Source organism: Lissotriton helveticus, chromosome 6 (assembly GCF_964261635.1).
Source record: "Lissotriton helveticus chromosome 6, aLisHel1.1, whole genome shotgun sequence".
NCBI classification, from domain to species: domain Eukaryota; kingdom Metazoa; phylum Chordata; class Amphibia; order Caudata; family Salamandridae; genus Lissotriton; species Lissotriton helveticus.
Genome location: NC_136067.1, coordinates 1,269,347,652 through 1,269,371,151, shown reverse-complemented (window position 1 = coordinate 1,269,371,151; position 23,500 = coordinate 1,269,347,652). Strand labels below are relative to the sequence as shown.

General features: G+C 44.4%; 1 protein-coding gene across 3 annotated transcripts in view; it reads right to left on the bottom strand.

Moving 5' to 3' along the window:
* ADAT2 (adenosine deaminase tRNA specific 2) overlaps positions 1-23,500 on the bottom strand; it is a 158,151-nt gene that overhangs the window by 80,422 nt on the left and 54,229 nt on the right. For 2 of the 3 annotated variants that reach the window (XM_078649000.1, XM_078649001.1), the window contains exon 2: positions 14,565-14,669. The exons of the other annotated variant lie outside the window; for it this stretch is intronic. In XM_078649000.1, the coding sequence (XP_078505126.1) occupies positions 14,565-14,669 (105 nt within the window). The remainder of the gene's footprint in view (positions 1-14,564; positions 14,670-23,500) is intronic. 3 annotated transcript variants of the gene reach the window in all.

Genomic DNA, 23,500 nt, shown 5'->3' with positions numbered 1-23,500 from the left:
GACACAGGCCTGATGATTCGGAATCTTGTTTTAGCTTGGTTTCCTCTCTTTCTTTTATTTCTTCCTTTAATTTGTTAGCGGCCAGGTGAGCTGCCTTGCGTAATTCCTTTTCTAACCTGACCTCATTTCTCTTCTTTCGTTGTTCTGTTTCTTTGCGCCACATGCCGAAGCTATCGAGCATAGTGGGTGTTGTCTTATTGTTATAAAGGGCTGTTTCCAGCGCGCTTATTTTGTCGTTATCAAAGGACCCTATCAGTGGCCACTGACTTCCCCGATCCTTTCTCGTGTATTTATGCCACAGCTTACTATAAGCCACGGTGACTAGTCCATATTTAGTAAACATGTCCTTATTAGGGGTGCCCTCCAGTGGAGCCGGATGGTTCACCTCCAATAAGCTGTCCTGGCTGAACCAACTACCAACAAACGGGGCGAAGACAGGCATGAAGGGTTACAAAGGGGACAAAAGTCTGCACTACCTATCCTTCACTATCCGCAAAGACTAAACAGAGTATTGCGACCCTGTGCTTATTTGTGAATAGAGAATAACCCAAAGAGAACCAATTCCGAACGATCAATGTTCGGATAAACAATCAATCAAATGAGGGATAAAAATAGGCACGACGGATTACAACGGGGGCAAAAGCCTGCGTTACCTATCCTTCACTATTCACAAGGACTAAACAGAGTATTGCGACTCTGTGCTTTTTTGTAAATAGAGAATGATCCAAAGAGAACCGATTCCAAAACAGTAAATGCTTGGATAACAATCAATCAAATGGAGAGGGAAGCAGGCACGACGGATTACAATGGGGGCAAAAGCCTGCGTTACCTACCCTTCACTATCTGCAAAGACTAAACAGAGTATTGCGACTCTGTGCTTGTTTGCAAATAGAGAATCTCTCAGAAACAATCAAATGAGTAATACTAGTATTTTCAAACAATCAAACAATCAATTCGCAATTCGTCGTGTTACACGACCTTACCCGGACCGTATGGACGGTTTCTCGTCTTCCGCTTCCAGCGCCTGATCGTCCTCTGTTCTCCGTAATTGCTGTGGCACTCCTGATGGTTCCCAGTCAGGACAGTAGATCACTCGAGAGAGGTCTGCTCGGAACCGGTGAAGTTCGGATGATCGGCTGCCAGACGAGGGTCTATCGGGCAGGAGCTCTTCCCGATCGTTGCAGTCGTTCACTCTGTCGTTGGGACCTCTCCCACTGGATCCACGCGTCGCTGATGGGCCCCACGTTTGGGACGCCAATTGTCGAAAGGTAGGGCCGAATTCGACCAAGAACCCTTCAGTATTTGCCCGGCGTTAGCCGCCTCTCATACCATTCGAGATTACCAAACAAAGAGGCAGGCGCTGGAGACAGAAGGCAGGAAACAGGAGTTTATTCCGACGGAGCAGAACACGTCAAATCAGACAACAGGGTATCTTCTCGAGGTGCTCTAAACGCATCCTTGAGGCCTGGCCTCTTATACACAGGTTTATTGCTTTATTACATAAAACACATTCTTGTTAATACTTTGATGTACGGAAAGGCATCCTCGGAATCTCCGCTCCAAACCCGTTCCCACACATATTTACAGTAAAAGTCCCACCCCGATCTCAGTAGGTGATGACTATCGCGCAGCTGGATATCCCGCCGGCTCCCGGAATGTGCGCAGCTGATCGGATCTCATGGGGTGGGGGCTTTTATCATTCATAGATTCTTTGAAGAAGGACAGCTTCCTACTGTAAGGGGCAATAAACTGTATCCGCGGGGCTAGGTGATGGCCTGGGATCGGGCGGGACAATCGGGCACAGGGGAAGGGGGTTCATCAAAGGATGCGTGATCATTAAAGGGACAGAGGGAGGTGTTAGTCGGGTACGGAATGTGGCTCCGAGGCTGAAGGGGTGGTTTATGGCCCAAGCATGTGAGAACGTGGGCTGTCAGCACGCGGGGGGATGCTGGTGGGGTCAGAGAGAGAGAGAGAGACGCGCGGGCTATCGGCAGTGGGCAGAGAGGCCATGGTGTTCAAAATGGCTGCTACTTACGCGCACATTTGAGCTAAAAAGGGGACAAGATGGCGCCAATAATGTTTACGTCGCAATCTAGATTTTAGCATGTCGGCGGGTTTGATTATGATGCTGTCACAGGAGCGGAGGTCATTTAGTGCAGTGCTTTCTACTCGGCTCAAGTTCTGGAACAGTGAAGCTTGGCTCATTCTTTCTACATCGTTGTAGACTGCCTGCTCAAAGGTGATAATCTCCACTGGGACTGCATGTACAGGTGGCATAAAGGACGATTTCTTTTTTAGCCCACTCTCATTCGGATTCTCAGTGTTACTGTTGGTTTCTTGCTTCTCAAAGAAAGCTTTGAGTCTAAGCTTTCTAAAAAAGTTTGCCAATTCACAATGTAATTGGAATTTATCAAGACGTGCCGTAGGCACGAAACCTAGACCTTTGTTTAGCACATTCATTTCAGTTTGTGATAATTCCCTAGAGGACAAGTTGGTAACTAAGTCCTCGCACTGCTTGTTCCTGCTTTGCTCGTTCCTGCCTTGCTCCTGCTCTGGCCGCTCACTGCTTCGTCCTCTTCCCAGTGTACTTGGTTTTGTTGTCTTCTCCTCCCATTTCCCCGCCTGCCTCTGCCTAAAAAAGGAGGACGGTATTGGTTTGGTTGGAAGGGTGGAGGTTGGAAATGAGGTTGGAAAGGCGGTTGCCATCTGTACATTGGGAACTGTTGTGGTTGACCATAAGGGTCTGGGAACATTGGTGGATTGAAGGCAGGCCAGCGGTTTTGGCCTCTAAAGCCACCCCTTGTTCTTTGCTTGATTGTGCTTGAGGTAGAACCATTGCTACTGTTAGATGAGATGCTAGAGGCATCGGAATCTGAAGTAGGTTTATCTGCTGACACGAAGTCGGGGTCAGAGTATGGGTAGGTCTTTACAAAGGAAAACCTCTTCAAGTCTTTTTGGAATTTGGTCACTTTTTGTTGTGTAAGGTTTTCCTTATATTCGTTCACCTCTTTGTTTATTTCATCTAATCTTTTTTTATACCCAGTAATGTTAGTCTTTATGTGAGATTCCGTTTTTTGAATCTCGATTAGAATGGTTTCTGAAAGTCGTAAGGCTGTCTTCAGAATCAGCATAATCCAATCATGCGTGCAGTGCCACCAACAATTTTTAATGCACCCACTAAAGCTGGAAGAAATCCGCGAGGCCATTATTGCGTTACCAAATGGAATGGCAGCGGGCACTGATGGTCTACTGGTTGAGTTTTATAAAAAAGGATATAGATATATTGGCCCCCAATCTTTTTGAAATGTACATGGAAGCGTATGACACCCAGAGTCTTGCTCCTACTATACGAGAGGCATTGGTTGTCGCCTTGTTAAAGCCTGACAAGGCACAGGACAGGTGTGATTCATACAGACCCCTGTCCTTGAAAAATACTGATGTAAAAATTCTGGTGAAGATGTTGTCTAATAGGCTGCGGCTGCTTCTTCCGGTTATGGTTCTTCCTGATCAATCAGGATTTATCCCCACTAGATCTGCATCACATAATTTGTGCACGTTGTTTGCAACGTTGCACGTTCTGGAACCCACCTTGCCGGCGGTGGAGGTACTGTTAGACACCGCTAAGGCATTTGATTCTATCTCCTGGGAATATATGTTTGCAATTTTACATCACATGGGTGTGCCTTTCATTTTTACAAACTGGGTTAAATTGTTATATACAGGCCCCATGGCACGCGTAAGAAAGAATGGGCATACGTCGGACATCTTCAAGATACAGAGGGGCACGCGGCAGGGGTGCCCGCTATCGCCCTTGATGTTTGCGCTAGTATTGGAACCACTGGCATGTATTCTGCAGCAAAGCTATGCACAGGCAGCGCTGTGTTTTCACCAACGGCCCCTGACAGTCTCCATGTATGCAGACGACATGGTTATATGTGTGCGAGCCGGCAACACACTTAGAACAGCTTATCTGAGAATACATACAATTTGAATGGTACTCTGGCCTTGGGATAAACTAGGCTAAGCCAATTATCTTGCCCCTTACAGATTGCACACCACAGATGGAACTAATCTACCCACTGGAATGGTGTACAGACCCAGTGAAGTATTTGGGGTTATGGATTCACAGAGATCCGCAGGTGGTTATTCAAACCAATTTTGGTAAAGCCGTTGCACGTCTTGAAGAGCAAGTGGATCGTTGATTAGCACTACCATTGTCGATTGCTGACAGGATAGCATTAATGAAGATGGTGGTGCTTCCGCGATTTCTGTATTTATTTACGAATGTACCCGTGCATTTGACGCGCCACTTCTTCGACACGCTTCGCGCCTTGTTAGTCTTGCTTGCATGGGGCGGGAAGAAGCCGTGAGTTAAATGGGAAATCTTAACGCTTCCTTATGAGATGGGTGGTTTCACAGCGCCAGACTTTCAGCTGTATTATCTCTGCGCACAGGTGCACTATGCCTACTCCTGGCAACAAGCGCCAGCTTTTATACCCCATGTAGCGGTCGAGGCAGGCGCAGTGCACCTGATACCACTTAAAGCCATGATAGTTAACAAACACACAATTTTTTGACAAAGGGGAGATAGACACCGTGCATAACACAGCCAGGGCGTGGCAGGAGCTGGGAAGATGTGTGCGTAGATTGCCACTATATGCACCAAATATGCCGCTCTTACACCATACTGCGATCTCAGTGACAGGGGAAGCTGGTGCACTGAAAACTCTCCATGAGGTAGGATTGTCTACCATGGGGAATGCATTTCCCGGGGGCCATTTTGTGGAGGCCGCAACTGTTCTTGGAGATGGGAAGAATGCTGCAATGCGAACGTTTGTGTACACAAGATTGCGATCAGCTATGTGTGCGCTATACCCACACTGCAGAACCACCAACTTTAGAGGCCCTGTAGCTCCTCTACACCACCTCGACACTCGCTAAACTAGTCACACAATTATATCGTGCTTCACAGAAGGAAGGGGCTGATGTGGCGGGGTTTCGTTAGACAAGTGGAATACAATTCTTTCCGAACCGCTCTCAGATGACGACTGGAGCACCTGCTGTAGCCTGACGGCGAACAGCAAACTTCGATTGGTACATTTTAAATATTTACATCAAATATACTATACCCCTGCTCAGTTGTATTGTGAAAAGGTAGGGCCGAATTCGACCAAGAACCCTTCAGTGTTTGCTCGGCGTTAGCCGCCTCTCATACCATTCGAGATTACCAAACAAAGAGGCAGGCGCTGGAGACAGAAGGCAGGAAACAGGAGTTTATTCCGACGGAGCAGAACACGTCAAATCAGACAACAGGGTATCTTCTCGAGGTGCTCTAACCGCATCTCTGAGGCCTGGCCTCTTATACACAGGTTTATGGCTTTATTACATACACTGCATCCGTAATGTTTCTTTGAAGGACAGAAAAGACATCCTCGGAATCCCCGGGCCAGGCCCGTTCCCACACACATCTACAGTAGAGTTCCCACCCCGATCTCAGCATGTAGTGGTTATCGCGCAGCTGGACATTACGCTGGGAACGGGGATGTGTGTGATCAGTCGGATCTTCGGGGTGCGAAAGCATTGATTAATCATTTGATGTGAGGCGAGGTCCTACTGTAGGGGGCAATAAACTGCATCTGTTGGGCTAGGTGATGGCCTGGGATCAGGCCGGACAATCGGGCAGGGAGGAAGAGGTTATCAAAAAGGGCCTGAGTGAGGGGGTTCAGCACGGGATGTGACTCGGAGACAGGGTTGCGTTAGAGGTGCGCTTATGGCCAAAGCAGGAGAAACCGGGGGGTTTGGGGCGCGGGGGAATGCTTGCGAGGCCGGGGAGTGAGGGGGAGAGACGCGCAGGCTATTGGCAGTGGGCAGAGAGGCCACGACACACAAAATGGCTGCCACTTGCGAGCATGATGGGGCCTAAAAGGGACAAGATGGCGTGGCCACTGTTTCACGATTCTCACTTTACTTTCAACAGTGGCTGTGTTGAACATGAATGAACGCTGCTTATATATACCTAAATTTGGTCATTTTCCACAGTCCCCAGTTTTTATCATAAGTTAGTTCATTCCTGTCCACGTCATAGAAAAGGATGTACAAGCTGACATTAGTTATACAATTCGCTTTGGTAGCCCATATGCATTACAGGCAGATGGAAATAATTCTGCTATCAATGCAGACAGAATCGTACACAACCATATGTAGTCAATGTGGTGGGCGGGGAGACAGTGCATACAAAATTACATTAGCTGCGTCATACGTTAGACCTTGGGGGCGGGGATATTACATTAGACGATGTAGGAGATTCGTTCGAATACAAACATGGTGTCATACAAAAATGTTCTGGCAGGATAAGGGCTATTATCACTTGAGGTCTGGACTCCATGGGGGTCAAAACTAGACAGCATGTTCATGTGCATAACTGGTGTTCTACAATCATCAAGATACAGAGTTAACGCCTTCTTAGTTATCCATGTACAGTTGGAAGTGACCGATGTAAGGTTTCGAAAGCTCAATTGGGTAATAATCAATACAAAGCGGTTGAGAGAGAAATTCAACTTGATACAAGGGACAGTCAAGGGGTGGCAATGTTCAAAAAAGGTTCGTCTTTCCAGTGTCTTATTACAGCGAGCCATCACTGGTAGGCTCTCATTGTTTTTCTTCTTTCGTTGGCACTGTTGAGCACCGGCGGTGGAGCTATGCGTCCAGCTCGGATTCAGATTTCGCGTTGCAGGGTGTGGCCACTCTTTGCTCTCGGACCACAGTCCTGTTTGTCCTGTTACCTAACTAATCTACCATAGGTACTTTAGTCGGGGTACCCGTATCCCGTTCTTCTTTCGGGACAAACCCTATTCTATCTTTGGTGCTGTGTTTCTTCTTTAAGTCAAGTTAAAAAAAACTCCATATGAAAAAAGGGGTGATGGGGGCGTGCTTTGGGAGGCCGAGGGAAAAGAGGGTGGAGTGGGATCGGGTCTGAAACGGACCAAGGAGGGCAGAAATTTCAAGCAAGTGGGCCCATCGATCGGGCACAATGGGCTGGGACTTTCGGCACGAGCTCATCAACATGCAGGGGCTTCTGGACAGCCCTTCTTTCCTTCACTTCCCACGTTGAGAATGGTGCCTTGTCCCGCAACTCTTTGCTCTGTGGCTCCACCTTGGTCGAGGTCATAGATACTCCCCGATCTGCAGTCAGGCTGTGCCTCACATCCGGCCCCTCTCCTCCGACGACCGCACGTTATCTTTAAATGATTACAAAAAAACAAGCCTTAAAGAACTGGCAGGAGAAAATGTTTACACACTTTAATTTCTCTCCCAACCCCAAGTAGTCGGGGAAACGTTTATTGGTCACGATAGGGTGGATGCTTAGTAACCCTTACATCGGTGTATGCTGTTAACTCATGCATCATGGCTGTGGTGCAGGCCTGCAAGTATCTTTCTATTTTTCAAACATCATGTCTGTCTGGTGTCTATTCCTGTCATATTCGCAAGCGTGGCAAGAAGTCTGATATCCAACAATTACATGGTTCATCGAATTCAAACCGGCTCCTCCAGTAGAGACTTGTGTTTTTCTAAAACACATCCTGTTGAGCTATATTTTTCTTCAAGGTCTACTAATTCATAAAAAGTGTGAAGTGCTTATTATCATGGGCTTACAGCTACTTTTTCCAGGGAAGGACATACGTTAAGCATTTTTTTCTTTTCTGACAGCAACGGCTAACTTTTATCAGTTTTTGGACGATTTATCTTTAAAAATATAGTCATCAGCTACAGTCTTTGACATTTTCTGGGACGGCTCGTTACAGAACTGGGACCATTCTGGAAAAACGGGGACGTTTCGGACATTCTACTTTTGTGCAATGGGCGGTGGTAATCCAAATGATGAGGGTGGTGTTACTAAAGCACTTAAAACAAAGCCACTGACATATAGTTCCCTTTTAAGGGTCAGATTAGGGGACATTAGTCGTCTTACCTGTCCTTTCTTTCTCAGCCAATTAAGTTCCATCATTTTACAGAAAGGAGAGGTAGTAATATGGCAAAAATACGATCGTTTTGTTTCTGTCAATTTGTTCAAACACTGTCGTGTCTAAAGCCAATTATACCTGTGCCGGTGAGGTACAGGGTCGTCATTTATTCAAAAGGGAGCAAGGGAGCCCTCAGAGGGAGAGAGAGTCGTGTGCACCAAATAGGCTATTAGTACACGTACAACATAAAGAGAGAGAGAGAGAGAAACGTGTATAATAATAGGTTATTCAGTGCACACACATATAGAACAGTACGGGTCGGTTTCACGTATAAAACACAAGCTGAGAGAAAACATAAATTCATAGTTTACGTACACACAAATACCAGACAGGGTGCGACAGTACATACATCAAGTACGGAAACCTAAGACAGAACACAGAGCTATTTTGGGCAAAAGGACTTTGTCATGCATGTTGCGTATTCTCAGTATTCTTTTTAATTCATTTTGGGGGTCGGGCTCTTTGTTCTCCTTCCTTCCTTCCTAATAGTAGACAATTTTTGTTGGTAACCTCGCTTCAAAAATACTTACTCCTTTTTAATTGGTCGGACACTAGTCCAGTCGTGCTTATACTCACGGTGGGGTCTTCCAACATCTAGCAAATGATGATCCAAGCTGAGGTAAAGGAGGGGTGTCAGTCGGACGTGCGGTGGTACAATCCTGACTTTTCTATGAGGGTGGAAGAAGAAGGGGTAAATCTAAAAAATAACAATATCCCTAATATCTGGGCTGAGGGGGATTCTAGATGAACCCCAACCCGGGGTACTCTTAACTTTTCTTATGTAGTCAGCACATAAATTGACTCACTGGTGCGCATTATTTTGGGTGTACACTTGGGGTATCGATTGGGGTTGGGTTCGTCGTACTGAAATAAGCTTTCAAGTTTCTGGTGTAGGCCACTCTCCCATTCGCTAGCTCCAGAGAGAGTCGTTCCTAAGTAAGGAAAGTGCTATATTTTCATTCGTCTTTTACATGCAGGTACCATGTTTGGGCTTAATTTTCCTATCCCATTAACCGTTTCGATCAACGCCTCAATCATACAAAAAGCATTCTTTTATTGACCCAGACGTGCGCCACACATACGCATTCATACCGTACAAATCAGGGCCCATGCGCACATTCATACCATACAATTTTTCATGCTCCCAGAGATAGCTCCTACATATAATGTACCGTCTCACAGAGCTAGCCTATTTTCCTCGCGTGGAACACGGTGCAGTTTTAGATCTTCTCCATACTTCAGCTGATATTCCGATGTAACCTGCAAAAAGGGAAAAAAAAGAGGGGGGGGCAGCGTTCAAAGCACATCAGCACGCATAAACACGAAAATGTTTTTACCTACCACGTACTTGACTTATCTCTCTGGGATGCAGTCCCTTATGTCTCGGCATTGAAGCCCAGAGGAACTGGTAGTGCGGCAAAGATAACCAATGGTAGTCTGTTCGTTACACAGATCGCCCGAGGGCAGTAGTACAGACCGCGTGTAGGAGAGGGTCAAAGGCCAGGGGTATTCAGTATAAGGTGGGGGGGTGACGGATTCATGTTTTCATTCGAGGAAAGGAAAAGGTTTATGGTGGTATAGGGTCGTTCCTGTTCGCAGAGCATGGTATTTTAAAAAACAACCCTATCAATCTAAATGACTGTTACGATGCTAGTTCCATATATTTTTCTTTTAAAACCTCGATTGTAAAAATGTCAGCATTCAAATACGGGCCTCCAACCATACAGGCCGGCCACGGGGCAGACGGGAAACGCATGAGGTAAGGAGATATTACACTGCAGTACAGGAGTACGTAACGAGCGAGCCATTTAATTGGACAAACTAGACGTGACAAACGTTTGCAGGATCAGTGAAGGTTGATTTTATAATTGAAAGTAAAACAGGATCAGTTACAATAAAATCGTTCATACGCATACCATGGGCGAGTATCATGAGTAACATTTACTTCGGAGCTTAAATAATACAATAATCAATAGAAAAAACCGACATCAATAGGGTTGTCCGCATGCTCAGTCAGTACACTTCCCCACCCGCCATGTGCACAAAGACCGCATACATCCCCCGTAACATCACGGCTAAGTAGCTAGAATCGTCATAAGGAGTTGCAAGTCCCGCCCATACTGGCGCCATTTTGGTCGAGGCCAGGCGGGTCCAGAGCATAGTTCAAATGCCTCCAATAACTAGCGGCCGGACCAGAATCCCTTTCGGCAGTTCAAGAAAATTCCATAAACGCCAGCAGAAAGGACAGGCGGCATAAACCGCGACTTAAAGGCGAGGAAGGCAAAATCTTCCCTACCGGGTCACGCTGAGGTCCCACCGGAGCTGATCGAGTTGGTAGCCTACAGTGTCTCTTAGTAATTCGGACAAGGGCTGGTGTCAGCATGAGAGCGCCACCATCTTGTGACAACGTTGTGGCCACTCCGGAGAGCGGGACAGCAGGCGTATCCCTCCACAGATGCGTTGAATCAGTCTTTCCTTTGGCACCAGATGTGGATAAGGCGGCGGTCGCCCGGGGCAGCGGCATATCCATGGGGGATAGTCGAGCAACAGTGGCGGTTGCCCCCACCGGAAGCCTGCGGGAGTCGAGGGCCAACGACTCTCGTAGAATCTTTAAAACTGAGAGGACGTCTTCAAGGGTGGGGCTCATGCCCAAGCAGGCAAGCATCCGAGTTCCAAGGTAGCCCAGAGCCATCCTAATGGACCAGGCCCAAATCCGGGGTGTCGGCCGCCATCTTGAGAGCCCCCTCCCAGCAGCTGCTCTTCACCACAGCCACCGGAGCGGGTCCCCCGGCCAGTCAACCGCGGGGGCTCGTTGAGTGGAACACTAATGGCAGTCTTAGTGCGGAAGAGGAGCCTCCACCTGGGGGGGCAGGGGAGAGGGGGCCGTCTGCGCCGCCTCTCCGCGGGCGCCCCATGCCATCTCCTGGCGCAGGTATACGAGATGGCTGGACCAGGCAACAAAGGGGGGAGCCATCTGCAAGGCATCCCCCGCACACAACTTGCTGGACATCACCTCTGGATGGTCCGGGGACGGGTCTCGGCGCGTGGGGTAGCCTCCGGCCTATTCGCACAACGGGCCGCCACCGACGCTACCTCGCCGGCTGATGGCTTTTGTAGACTTTTTTATAGCCCAAAGCCTACTAAAAAGTAGCTCAAAGTAGCCCAACAGGAACAGCGTCAAGCAGACGGCAAATGCATTTGGGTTTGTTGTTGCAGCCGGCTGCCATGTAAATAGTTGTTTAATAAAAAGTTTTAAATAGTTGTTTAATAAAATGTTTTAACATGTTACTTTGCTGGAGTGTTGTATATATTTATAATATTTGCATAGGGTTTGTCGTTATTTGGGCGGGGTGGGCGATGGATCCGAGCTGTCTTGCGGCCATCATGGCGTCGAGCTCGGTTCTTCTCACTAGTTTCATATTTCTTATGAGGGGTTGTTCCTAATGTTTCTATTTTAGCGGGGTCAAAAAGATCCCATCAGTGGCCTACTGATTTTGTTCGATTCCTTTTGTTTTCCCTAACGATTTTTTATGTTATAGTTTGCTAGCACGATACAACGGCTAATCCGTATTTTTATATATATGTCCTTTTTATTAGGGGTGTCCTCCGGTGGAGCCGGATGATCTACCTCTAATAAGCGGTCCGGGCTGAACCAACTACCAATAAACGGTGCGAAGATAGGCATGACGGGTTACAAAGGGGACAAAAGTCTGCACTACCTATCCTTAACTATCCGCAAAGACTAAACAGAGTATTGCGACTCTGTGCTTATTTGTGAATAGAGAATAACCCAAAGAGAACAAATTCCGAACAATCAATGTGTTCGAACAGACAATCAATCAAATGAGGGAAAAAAATAGGCACGACGGATTACAATGGGGGCAAAAACCTGCGTTACCTATCCTTCACTATCTGCAAAGACTAAACAGAGTAATGCGACTCTGTGCTTGTTTGCAGATAGAGAATGATCCAAAGAGAACCAATTCCGAACGATCAATGTTCGGATAAACAATCAATCAAATGAGGGATAAAAATAGGCACGACGGATTACAATGGGGGCAAAAGCCTGCGTTACCTATCCTTCACTATCTGCAAAGACTAAACAGAGTATTGCGACTCTGTGCTTTTTTGCAGATAGAGAATGATCCAAAGAGAACCAATTCCAAAACAGTAAATGCTTGGATAACAATCAATCAAATGGAGAGGGAAGCAGGCACGATGGATTACAATGGGGGCAAAGGCCTGCGTTACCTACCCTTCACTATCTGCAAAGACTAAACAGAGTATTGCGACTCTGTGCTTGTTTGCAGATAGAGAATCTCTCAGAAACAATCAAATGAGTAATACTAGTATTTTCAAACAATCAAACAATCAATTCGCAATTTGTCGTGTTACACGACCTTACCCGGACCGCATGGACAGTTTCTCGTCTTCTGCTTCCAGCGCCTGATCGTCCTCTATTCTCCGTAATTGCTGTGGCACTCCTGATGGTTCCCAGTCAGGACCGTAGATCACTCGAGAGAGGTCTGCTCAGAACCAGTGAAGTTCGGATGATCGGCTGCCAGACGAGGGTCTATCGGGCAGGTGCACTTCCCGATCGTTGCAGTCGTTCACTCTGTCGTTGGGACCTCTCCCACTGGATCCACGTGTCACTGATGGGCCCTACGTTGGGCGCCAATTGTGAAAAGGCAGGGCCGAATTCGACCAAGAACCCTTCAGTGTTTGCCCGGCGTTAGCCGCCTCTCATACCATTCGAGATTACCAAACAAAGAGGCAGGCGCTGGAGACAGAAGGCAGGAAACAGGAGTTTATTCCGACGGAGCAGAACACGTCAAATCAGACAACAGGGTATCTTCTCGAGGTGCTCTAACCGCATCTCTGAGGCCTGGCCTCTTATACACAGGTTTATGGCTTTATTACATACACTGTATCCGTAATGTTTCTTTGCAGGACAGAAAAGACATACTCGGAATCCCCGGGCCAGGCCCGTTCCCACACACATCTACAGTAGAGTTCCCACCCCGATCTCAGCATGTGGTGGTTATCGCGCAGCTGGACATTCCGCTGGGAACGGGGATGTGTGTGATCAGTCGGATCTTCGGGGTGCGAAAGCATTGATTAATCCCCGCTCCTTTGATGTGAGGCGAGGTCCTACTGTAGGGGGCAATAAACTGCATCTGTTGGGCTAGGTGATGGCCTGGGATAAGGCCGGACAATCGGGCAGGGAGGAAGGGGTTATCAAAAAGGGCCTGAGTGAGGGGGTTCAGCACGGGATGTGGCTCGGAGACAGGGTTGCGTTAGAGGTGCGCTTATGGCCCAAGCAGGAGAGATCGGGGGCTGTCGGGGCGCGGGGGAATGCTTGCGAGGCCGGGGAGTGAGGGGGAGAAACACGCAGGCTATTGGCAGTGGGCAGAGAGGCCACGACACACAAAATGGCTGCCACTTACGAGCATGATGGGGCCTAAAAGGGACAAGATGGCGTGGCCACTGTTTCACGATTCTCACTTTACTTTCAACAGTGGCTGTGTTGAACATGAATGAACGCCGCTTATATATACCTAAATTTGGTCATTTTCCACAGTATAAATATGGTCTACGTGAGGTTGCCAATTGTAAGAGGTGTGGTGCCCCGGATGCTGACTTTCACCATTTAGCTTGGGCATGTCCGAAAGTACATTCATTCTGGGGGCAGGTCACATGCATTCTGCAACTGATGGTGGGGACACCCATAGCATGTACTCCCCAATTATGTCTGCTGGGAAATGTTACCGATATTAAAGCCTCTATTAGGAGATTGGTGGCGGTAGCGCTCTTACTTGCCAAACGGAGAGGCGCAATATACTGGGGAGGTAGACCTGCGCTGACAACTAGACATTGGTTGCAAGACATGGTATACTCCCGAGACCAATTAACCTGCTATGCTGAAGAACCACCTAGAGCCTCGAAACCCTGTGATATATGGAGTCCCCTAACTTCTTATGTGTCCCCTAACTTCTTATTTGCTAACAGTAAATGATATTTGATGGCCATGACTAATACTGTAATGTTCTGCATTGCTTTTCCCTTTTTAAGACTTATTGGTGTCATGCTAATGCCTGTCTCAATTGTAATTCGATTTGAAATCATTGTAATGTGCTGCAATAATACCTGTATTTTGAGTGCCCAGCAACTGCTAATGAATTTATGGAAGTCCATGTTTTCGTTTTGAAAATGCATAAATAAAATTTAAAATAAATAAATAAAAGAAATATCAGTTTGGAAACGGACTGAAGGATGCTTTAAGAGGCATTTATTAAAGTGATAGGATTGAGTTTAAATTATCATATTTCCAATGTTGGTGCCAGATCTAACTGTTACACGCATCAATAATTTGAAGTCTGCAGGTAGGATAATTTTTTTCTCTCTACAAGAAAGTCCTGATGGTAATTCTAATGCGAAGGCTTAGAATTTTGCCCAAGAACTGATGGTAGTCGCTTAGCCAGGAAAACACTAGCAACAAGGTATGTCTCAAATATTTCCCAAAATACATTTTTCTTTACTTACATTCTTTGTTTCGTTGACCTCATTCCTTCCTTTTCCCACAATCTCTTCTCTGTAGACCATAAGACATCCAACAGGGACCTCCCCCTGTTCCATTGCTTCTTTAGCCTGGTCAAGAAGCACAAATGTAAGGCCTTTTAGCTCTGGTTTGAAAACATGTTACAGATCATAAAAATATTCATACACTGGAATTCTCTAGGTAGGAAAATGAAATAGAAATAGTAAAGGACACAACCTGAATAACGGATACTTTTATCTAGTCATGTGCTTTACAGAGCAGGGACTGATTTCCCCAGCTATAGATCTGCCTAAACATTGCTGCAAAATCCTTGCTGTTACCAGTTAGAGAGAGGGACACTAATTCTATCTGTGTTTACACTCAACAAATGTTCTTCATTAGCCAGGTCCTCCCCATAAGCCCATGGTAAGCTTCCAGATAGCAGAGTACACACTGTTTCTTAGCCATGGCACACATGTAATAGCAGTGTATGACAAATATTACTGGGCTTAAAAAACATAAAATGCTACCAGACCTGCAGGTCTAGTCACTTGAATAATCTACTCGACCTTACTTTAATGGTCTTTACCCATATACTGATCTCAAATTGTGTGATCCTGTGCAAATATTTTACTTCACTGAGCTGCCTTTTGCTTCATTATCAAATATGTGAGTTCAGCATGTCTGTTGTACAAAAACACTTTTGTTTGATTTAGTAGATTAAACTTTTGCTCCATGTATAATACAAATCTAGCCCACATATACGGTTAACCATGACCCCTAACTTGCCTCTTTGATTACATTGTCATCAGGGTTGGGGCACGAAGGAATGGTTTTCAGTTCATTTTTAAAAACTCTCACTTTTTATAAATATATTACTAAAACAAAATGTACTGACTGTAAATGACAGGGAGATACCACATTTTCCTTTGAAATTGCCACAAAAATTCCCATTGACATGAGGTTTTACTGATAAAACTATATGGCGTACAAAAGATAATGTTTGGAAATCGGATTTCTGCAAATATTTATCTTTGCATATCACCAAGACAAGTACTACTTGTAGATTGTGCCATCAGTACGAGGAATCCATGACCCATATGATCTGCTCATGCCATCGCTTGTATTATGCACGTCGCACTTTACTGAAACCCCTCTATTTAAAATATGGGATATGCACCTGCACAGACGCTATGAAACTCCTCTTCAAGATGGAGATCCCAATGGGATTAGCGAAATTTGCATATAAGGTGAAAGAACTACTACACAATGACTCAGTCAACGACTAGAAACAGTAGTTGTAACCCACGTTTCATTGCTGTAATTATGAGAATGGCTCAGAAATGATTATGTTTTAGATATGTTTAACAGTCTTGTTAAATGAAATGACCATGCTTATTTATGATCGAACCCAACCAGTTTCCTTTTGTAACCATTTTCATTAATTGAAACAATAAACAAACTCCAAACTCCACCAAGACAAGTATAGTGAATTGCTTTGATCCTAATGAAATGCTTGTTTCCATCACACTTCTGACTGACACAAAATGTGTTGTCATAATTGCTGATATTCTTTGAAATATTTGTACTGTTCATTTACAAGCCATTTAAAAGCTATTGTGTTAGAAAAAATATTGACATCCTACAGCCTTTTCTTTCACAAGGATTGTCAGACAGTTCACTTTACAAAATCCTCTAACTTTACAGTCAGAAAACAAAAACAAAAAGCAATCTCCAGGATAAAATAAGCAGCAATTTGTAAGAAGGCATAACCTGACTTTTATACTCTGTCTTTGAACACACATCAAATGTGACAAGATAAAAACTAGATTTAAAGGCATCTTTATTCTTCATTCACTTTCTGACTTAACAGACCGCCTGTACTTTGTCAGCTCATCTCTAGTGCAGGAGTCGGCCTTAATAATAGCTTGCCCTGATATAATCTGACTCTCCATAACGAGTGGGAGAATAGATTTATCGAGACCTGCTTATTCGTATTCAATTTATGTTATCACATTGAGTAGAAGAGTCAAAGTACACACAACAATCAAATAGTACAAGTCAAACAATGCAAACCTAGAGCAGTGGATGAGGAGCACAAAGGTGTAGCTGTTTAGCATAAGATTATTTTGCAAGTGTTAAGGATCAGTCGACTCACACTTGGAGACACTGCTTTGCACCAAGATCTCCTAGAGTTTACATTTTAAACTTCTTACTGTACTTTACTCAAGGACGGACTGAAATTAGCTCTCTGACATTCAGGCAATCTCTGTGCTTGGTGCACTCTCCTATGGGCAGCAAAGGTTTTTCTCGTCCCTTTATTGTTTCTGTGGATAACAGGAGAGGAGACAGGGACGACAGGCTCATGTTAAGGTAGAGCCACCTTCCAAGCCCTGAGGTGTTAGTACCGACCCAGTAAGGTGAGGGGGGAAATATAAGATTTAGATAGTGTATAAAGGGCCAAGAACCTAGTAACCAGGTCCAGGCATCAATTCTGCATGACTTTAAATTAGTAGTGGTCTTGGAACAAAGGGTTTCCCTTTTACATGCCAGCCTATTTTATTTGCCTCTGTGGGTTGTCCTGAATGGTTGCATTTTTAGGTCTTGCCTTAAAACAGCTTAGATATCAGGTGGCAATAGCAATATTATATCCAGTTCAGACTTTGGGCCAGATTTAGAGTTTGTGGGACAGGATACTCTGCCAAATGTGTGACAGAGTACCATGTACACAAAACTCTCGGACCACCCCAACTTTGACTGTGACCTTTCCATTGGCAGAGGTCACTTTAGATCTGTTGATAGAATGTTTCCTCTAAATGACCTACTGCGTATAGGTTGCTGAAGGAGAGGCATTACACTGCCCACCCTATTTACGGTGGATAGCGTGATGTCCTTTTTATTTAACTTTCCATCAGCAGCACACTCATGAGAAAAATTCCCAGTGTGTAGGGGCCATTAGTATTTAGTATCTCAATAACAAACTCCAACTTTGAATGTTTGTTAACCTCTTCGGTGCTTGTCTCTGCCAATGGCTGAGGCTAACATTACCTCCCTGGTGCGGCGCACATCCATTTGCCGACACCAGGGAGGGCCTCCTTCAATCCCCCGGTGCAAAGGCTTTTTTTCCCCTGGGGGAGATGCGGAAGGCTTTCTGCATCTCTACCCGGCCCACCTTCCGCCCATCTGTGACGTCAGTGCGCTGCGTAGCGCTCTGACTTCACAGTTTTGGCCAACGGAGCAAAGAAAGCAGCAGGTAAGGTTGCGCTCAACTCCAATGGGGAAAAAAGGCTGAAAATGCCCTCCCCAGCGTTCAGCGATGCCTCGTTTAAAGGGGAGAGTCTCCCATTTAAAATGAGACCTTCTTGAACCCCCACTAGACACCAGAAATGTCTTTGGGAATGGACTGCCCCCCCCCCAACCTTGGGGGCATATATTAAAAAAAAATACATTGGCTTTCCCCGGGAGGCGCGATCGTCCCCCGAAATGAAAAAGTAAAAATAATAATTAAAAAATTGGGGCGAAAGAGACAGGGGTCAGCCCTCCTGCTCAGTGGCCAACCCCCTGGTTTTTTTTTTAATACACACACACATATATGTATATATACACATATTTGTAGAGAGAAAGTCTCAAATATATATATATATTCACTGAAAAAACCATAGGTTTCAGGCCTTATATAGTTAGGAATTAGCATTTAAAAAACCTTTGAAATTCACTCAAAAAACGATAAGTTTTAGTGGTGCTGGACATTTTACTCATACAAAACCATTGAAATTGCTCCTATATAGTTAGTTGTACTAACTATATTTCGCGCACCCGCAATCCACTGCTGATGATGTCACATATTAGATCATTCATGACATGGTCAGTGACATCACTGATGACATCTCAAATTACATCACTGATGACATCACTGATGACATCATCCAGTGAATGTGGTTTGATCGTTATTTAAATATGCATTATATATATAGCAATTTGCATTGAAGAATGAGTGGATATATATAAATAAATATTTGGATGGAGGATTTAGTAGCAGTGTATTTGACTGTTTACTTGACCAATTTATAATGTCTCACTAAATATAGTGGATAGTGACTAAACTGTGAATATCTGTATCACTTTGTCAGTTGTTGTGTAAACTGATTCTACAGTTGGTTACTAGCTATGTGAAAGTCTATATTAGTTATTGATTAGTTAACTGAGTATTTGTATGGGAGTGTGAAAGTGTGTGTGGTTCGGTGGGGGGTGTGTGACTGTCCAAAGATGTGTGAATAGTTGATTCAGTAGACACATGAAGTTAAAACTACATGTTCTAACAGTTTGGGTGAGGGAATCTCTTTATGGATGTGGTGATGAGCAAATATATTTCTCAAAGGTACAGGTCCAACAAACTAGAAAAATAAAAGGCAGTGTATGTGTCAGTTGTTGTATATAAATAAGTATACATAAGACACAATGATTGTGTGAGTGACTGTATGGATAACTGTATACTTGTAATAATGATTTTATAATTCACTAAGTATGACTTACTATTTAAATGCATAGAAGAAGTGGTGTTTGTATAAGTGTTTTGCTAAGTAAATATGTAAGTATGATCCATTGTTTGCATAAGTGAGTAGGATGACTTCATATGTGAATAGGATGCGTGCTGTTGTTTAATGTCGATATAGATGTATAAGTATTTTTGATAGTGTTCTATTGTTCATTGACAGCATGTATGAGTGAATCCATAGGTAAGTGATTAGATGTGTGTATACATCTATGAATCACTGAGTGGATTTTTAGATACTTGTATTGCTGTGACAATGGATTTAAATATGATACTCTGTATTTTACAAAGAGTGATGAAAAATTGTAATAGTGTATGAAAAGGTGTATGTGATTGTCACGTGGATGATGTCATCAGTGATGTCATCAGTGATGTCATTTGAGATGTCATCAGTGATGTCACTGACCATGTCATGAATGATCTAATATGTGACATCATCAGCAGTGGATTGCGGGTGCGCGAAATATAGTTAGTACAACTAACTATATAAGAGCAATTTCAATGGTTTTGTATGAGTAAAATGTCCAGCTAACTGTAACACCACTAAAACTTATAGTTTTTTGAGTGAATTTCAAAGGTTTTGTAAAAGCTAATTCCTAACTATATAACTCCTGAAACCTATGGTTTTTTCAGTGAATTTCAAAGGTTTTTTAAATGCTAATTCCAAACTATATAAGGCCTGAAACCTATGGTTTTTTCAGTGAATTTGCAAGGTTTTTTAAATGCCAATTCCTAACTATATAGGGCCTGAAACCTATGGTTTTTTCAGTGAATTTGCAAGGTTTTTTAAATGCTAATTCCGAACTATATAAGGCCTGAAACCTATGGTTTTTTCAGTGAATTTACAAGGTTTTTTAAATGCTAATTCCTAACTATATAAGGCCTGAAACCTATGGTTTTTTAAGTGAATTTGCAAGGTTTTTTAAATGCTAATTCCTAACTATATAAGGCCTGAAACCTATGGTTTTTTCATTGAATTTCGAAGGTTTTTTAAATGACAATTTTTAAATGTATTAATTGTTGTTTTTTTTATCCTGATTTACTACATTTTTGCAGGCAGGTGTTCAGAGGGCACGCCTCTTTTTACAACGTTCTGCAGCGCAACCCCTGGCGCGTTTGCAGAGGAGGAACTAATTCCCCTTGCATACTTGTGGTCCCTGGGGAGCAACTAGCCCACCAGGAGCCCCCAGTATAAGCCAGGGAGCTGCATTACAGAGAGGTGTAATGAGGCCACACCCTTTTTTACACCTCTCTGCTACGCAGCCCCCGGGCGTGTTTGCAGAGTGGGAACTAATTCCCCTTGAATACTGCGGGTCCCTGGGGGCCAACTAGCCCATCTGGAACCTGCAGTATGCGCCAGGGGGCTGCATTGCAAAGAGATGTAATGAGGCCACACCCTTTTTTACACCTCTCTGCAGCGCAAACCCTGGCGTGTTTGCAGAATAGGAACTAATTCCCCTTGCATACTGGGGGTCCCTGGGGGCCAAGTAGCCCACCAGGAGCCTCCAGTATGCGCCAAGGGGCTGCGTTGCTTAGCCCCGGGGGCGGCGGTCCCCGGGGCAGTGTGGGGTGATTGTGGACCCCCCACACTTCTTTATCACTATGCCGCCGCGATTTGGTCCCCCCGGGGGGTAATTTTCAAAAAAACAGACCAGGTTTTTTTAAAATAAAATGTGGGCTTTTTTGTCCTAGTGGGACCACCTGAGCAGCCCTAAGGGGTCAGGGTGTTTCTACCCTGCCCCCTTTTTGTGTTCTACACGTTTGTTTTTCTGCTTTCTTGTGCCTCAGTCTACTAAGACCCAAGATGGATGCCAACACTTCCTGGTTAGAAGTGTTGACAGCCTATGAGCATGCAGCTTTCTCGGGAAGGCATGCTGATTGGCTGTCACTGTCTGTCAACACTAGCACAAGATGGATGCCAACACCTCCTGGTTAGAAGTGTTGACAGCCAATGACCATGCAGCTTTCTCGGGAAGGCATGCTGATTGGCTGCCACTGTCTGTCAACACTCAAAACCAGGAAGTGCTGGCAGCCATCTTGTGCCTTGTTAGAACCAAGGCACAAGAAAGCAGTGAAACAAAGGTGTGAAACTCGCAAAGGGGCCAGAGTAGAAGCACCATGACCCCCTAGGCCTGCTCAGGGGGTCCCACAAGGACCCCCAAGGCAAGCGTACCACGCGACTTTAAAAAAAAAAACAATATTTTTTTTTTTGCCTTGGGACCACCTGAGCAGGCCTAGGGGTCAGGGTGCTTCTACCCTGCCCCCTTTTTGAGTTCTACATGTTTGTTTTTCTGCTTTCCTGTGCCTCAGTCTACCGAGGCACAAGATGGCTGCCAACAGTTTCTGTTTTGGAGTGTTGACAGACATTGGCAGCCAATCAGAATGCAGCTCGCGCACTAGAGGTACGTGTACGGTACGCGTACGGTGCGCGTATGGTGCGCGTACGGTGCGCATACGGTACGCGTACGGTAAGTGTACCATAAGCGTACGGGTAAGCTCACGGGTAAGCTGCTATAGATATATTTTTTTTTTGAACCTAAATTACTCAAAATCCACTGGAGCACATATCTTGAGACATAGCAAAGGCACATCGGGCTACCAGTCCCTACAATTTTGCCAAGTTTGGTGGAAAACCATTCAGCCGTTCGGGCTAAAAGTGAGTCCAACCGCCCTATGGAAATTAACATGGGGAAAACACGTTTTGGGACCCCCTTTTATCTTGGCCCCCGCTTGACGAATCCCCCCGAAACTTTCAGGGAAGGAGCGGAGCGCAGCGAGGCAAGGTTAAGGAAAATGACAGGCAGATCCCTCAACCGGCGCCAAAGTTATTCCCAGTAGAATGTTGCGATTTCCCTATGGAAAACAATCCTAACTATATATACCTACTGGCGACCGCCAGTAGGTAATATATATATACGTGCAGCTGGTGTTGAACAGGAGATGCCGGACAATGACACTGGGGGGCTGCAAGACATGGTTTTCCCCATGATTGTTTGAGGGAGTGACTCTGTGATGGCGCCCATACTTGGATTTTGATTTGAGCACTACCAGTCCCAGAATGCCTTGGGTGTAATCAACAGGTATATTAATGGAAATAAAAAGAGGGATTATACTGGTCAGTGCTTCCTTGCCATCATTTGTCTCACCCTGCCCATGATGAAGGGCGTTTACCGCCCGAAACGCGTCGGCCAAATGGGAAATAGTGCCTGCATACCTGCCCTGTGAAATGGAGTAGTCCTGGGTGTGCCGACCACCAAAAGGAGTAACTTGGTGAAATATATATATATATATATATATATATATATATATATATATATATATATATATATATATATATATATATATATATATATATATATATATATACACACACACATATATATATATATATATATATATATATATACATATACATACATATATCCAGAAACTCTGCGTTACTCTGCTAACGCTGCAAAACACGGACCCAAATTTCAGTCTTCAGTTGTTTATTACTGTGCCGCTATATATATATATCTTGCATATCGAATAAAAGCTTTTGACTGACTATATATATATATATATATATATATATATACACACACACACACACATCAATATACATATATACACATATATATATATATATATATATATATATATATCTTCCCAAAAGTTCAACACTAAAGGGCACCCAAAATTCTAGGAGCCGCTGCAGCACAGAACACGAGACCCAGGATCAGGTGAGATTCTTGTTTTATTGCACCTTCGTCAGCATAACGTTTCGGCCTGCACAGAGGCCTTGGTCACATGACGCCAGGAGAGCGTGATCAGAATTTAAAGTGTTAGTGCTCAAAATTTAAAGCATGTGATTGGACAAATACTGGTATTGAAGTGAACCATAGAAAAAAGACTTAACACAATCTCTCTCGAGATAATCCCAAACAGTATTCAACCTCCTTATGAGTTAAAGTGACATGTGCATCGTCCATTTAAACTCAACAAATCTCATATCATCAATAAATTCTGAGACATGAAAAAAAATTGAGTTTTAAACCATAATCTCTGACTAATATTTACAGGAGAAAATGTAAAAACGATAAACAGATAATCCATTTGCAATAGATGACAACTCAGTTTGTCACTAAATATTTCACACCTACTGTCACATGGTTAGTAGGCTGAAAAAAATCACTGTATAAATACAATAGAGCAGCCGCATTACTGATCAGAATGCCTAGATGACTAACAGATAATGACTTCAAATAGCTACATTGTCCATGTCCAATTTCATGCGTGATAAATAGTGAATTGAGAAAAAATGAATATACAAAAAATTCCTTTTTTTTTATAAAAAAAGAACATCCAAATGATTTTACGTTGGTAATGTAGGCTGATCCCAACCTACAC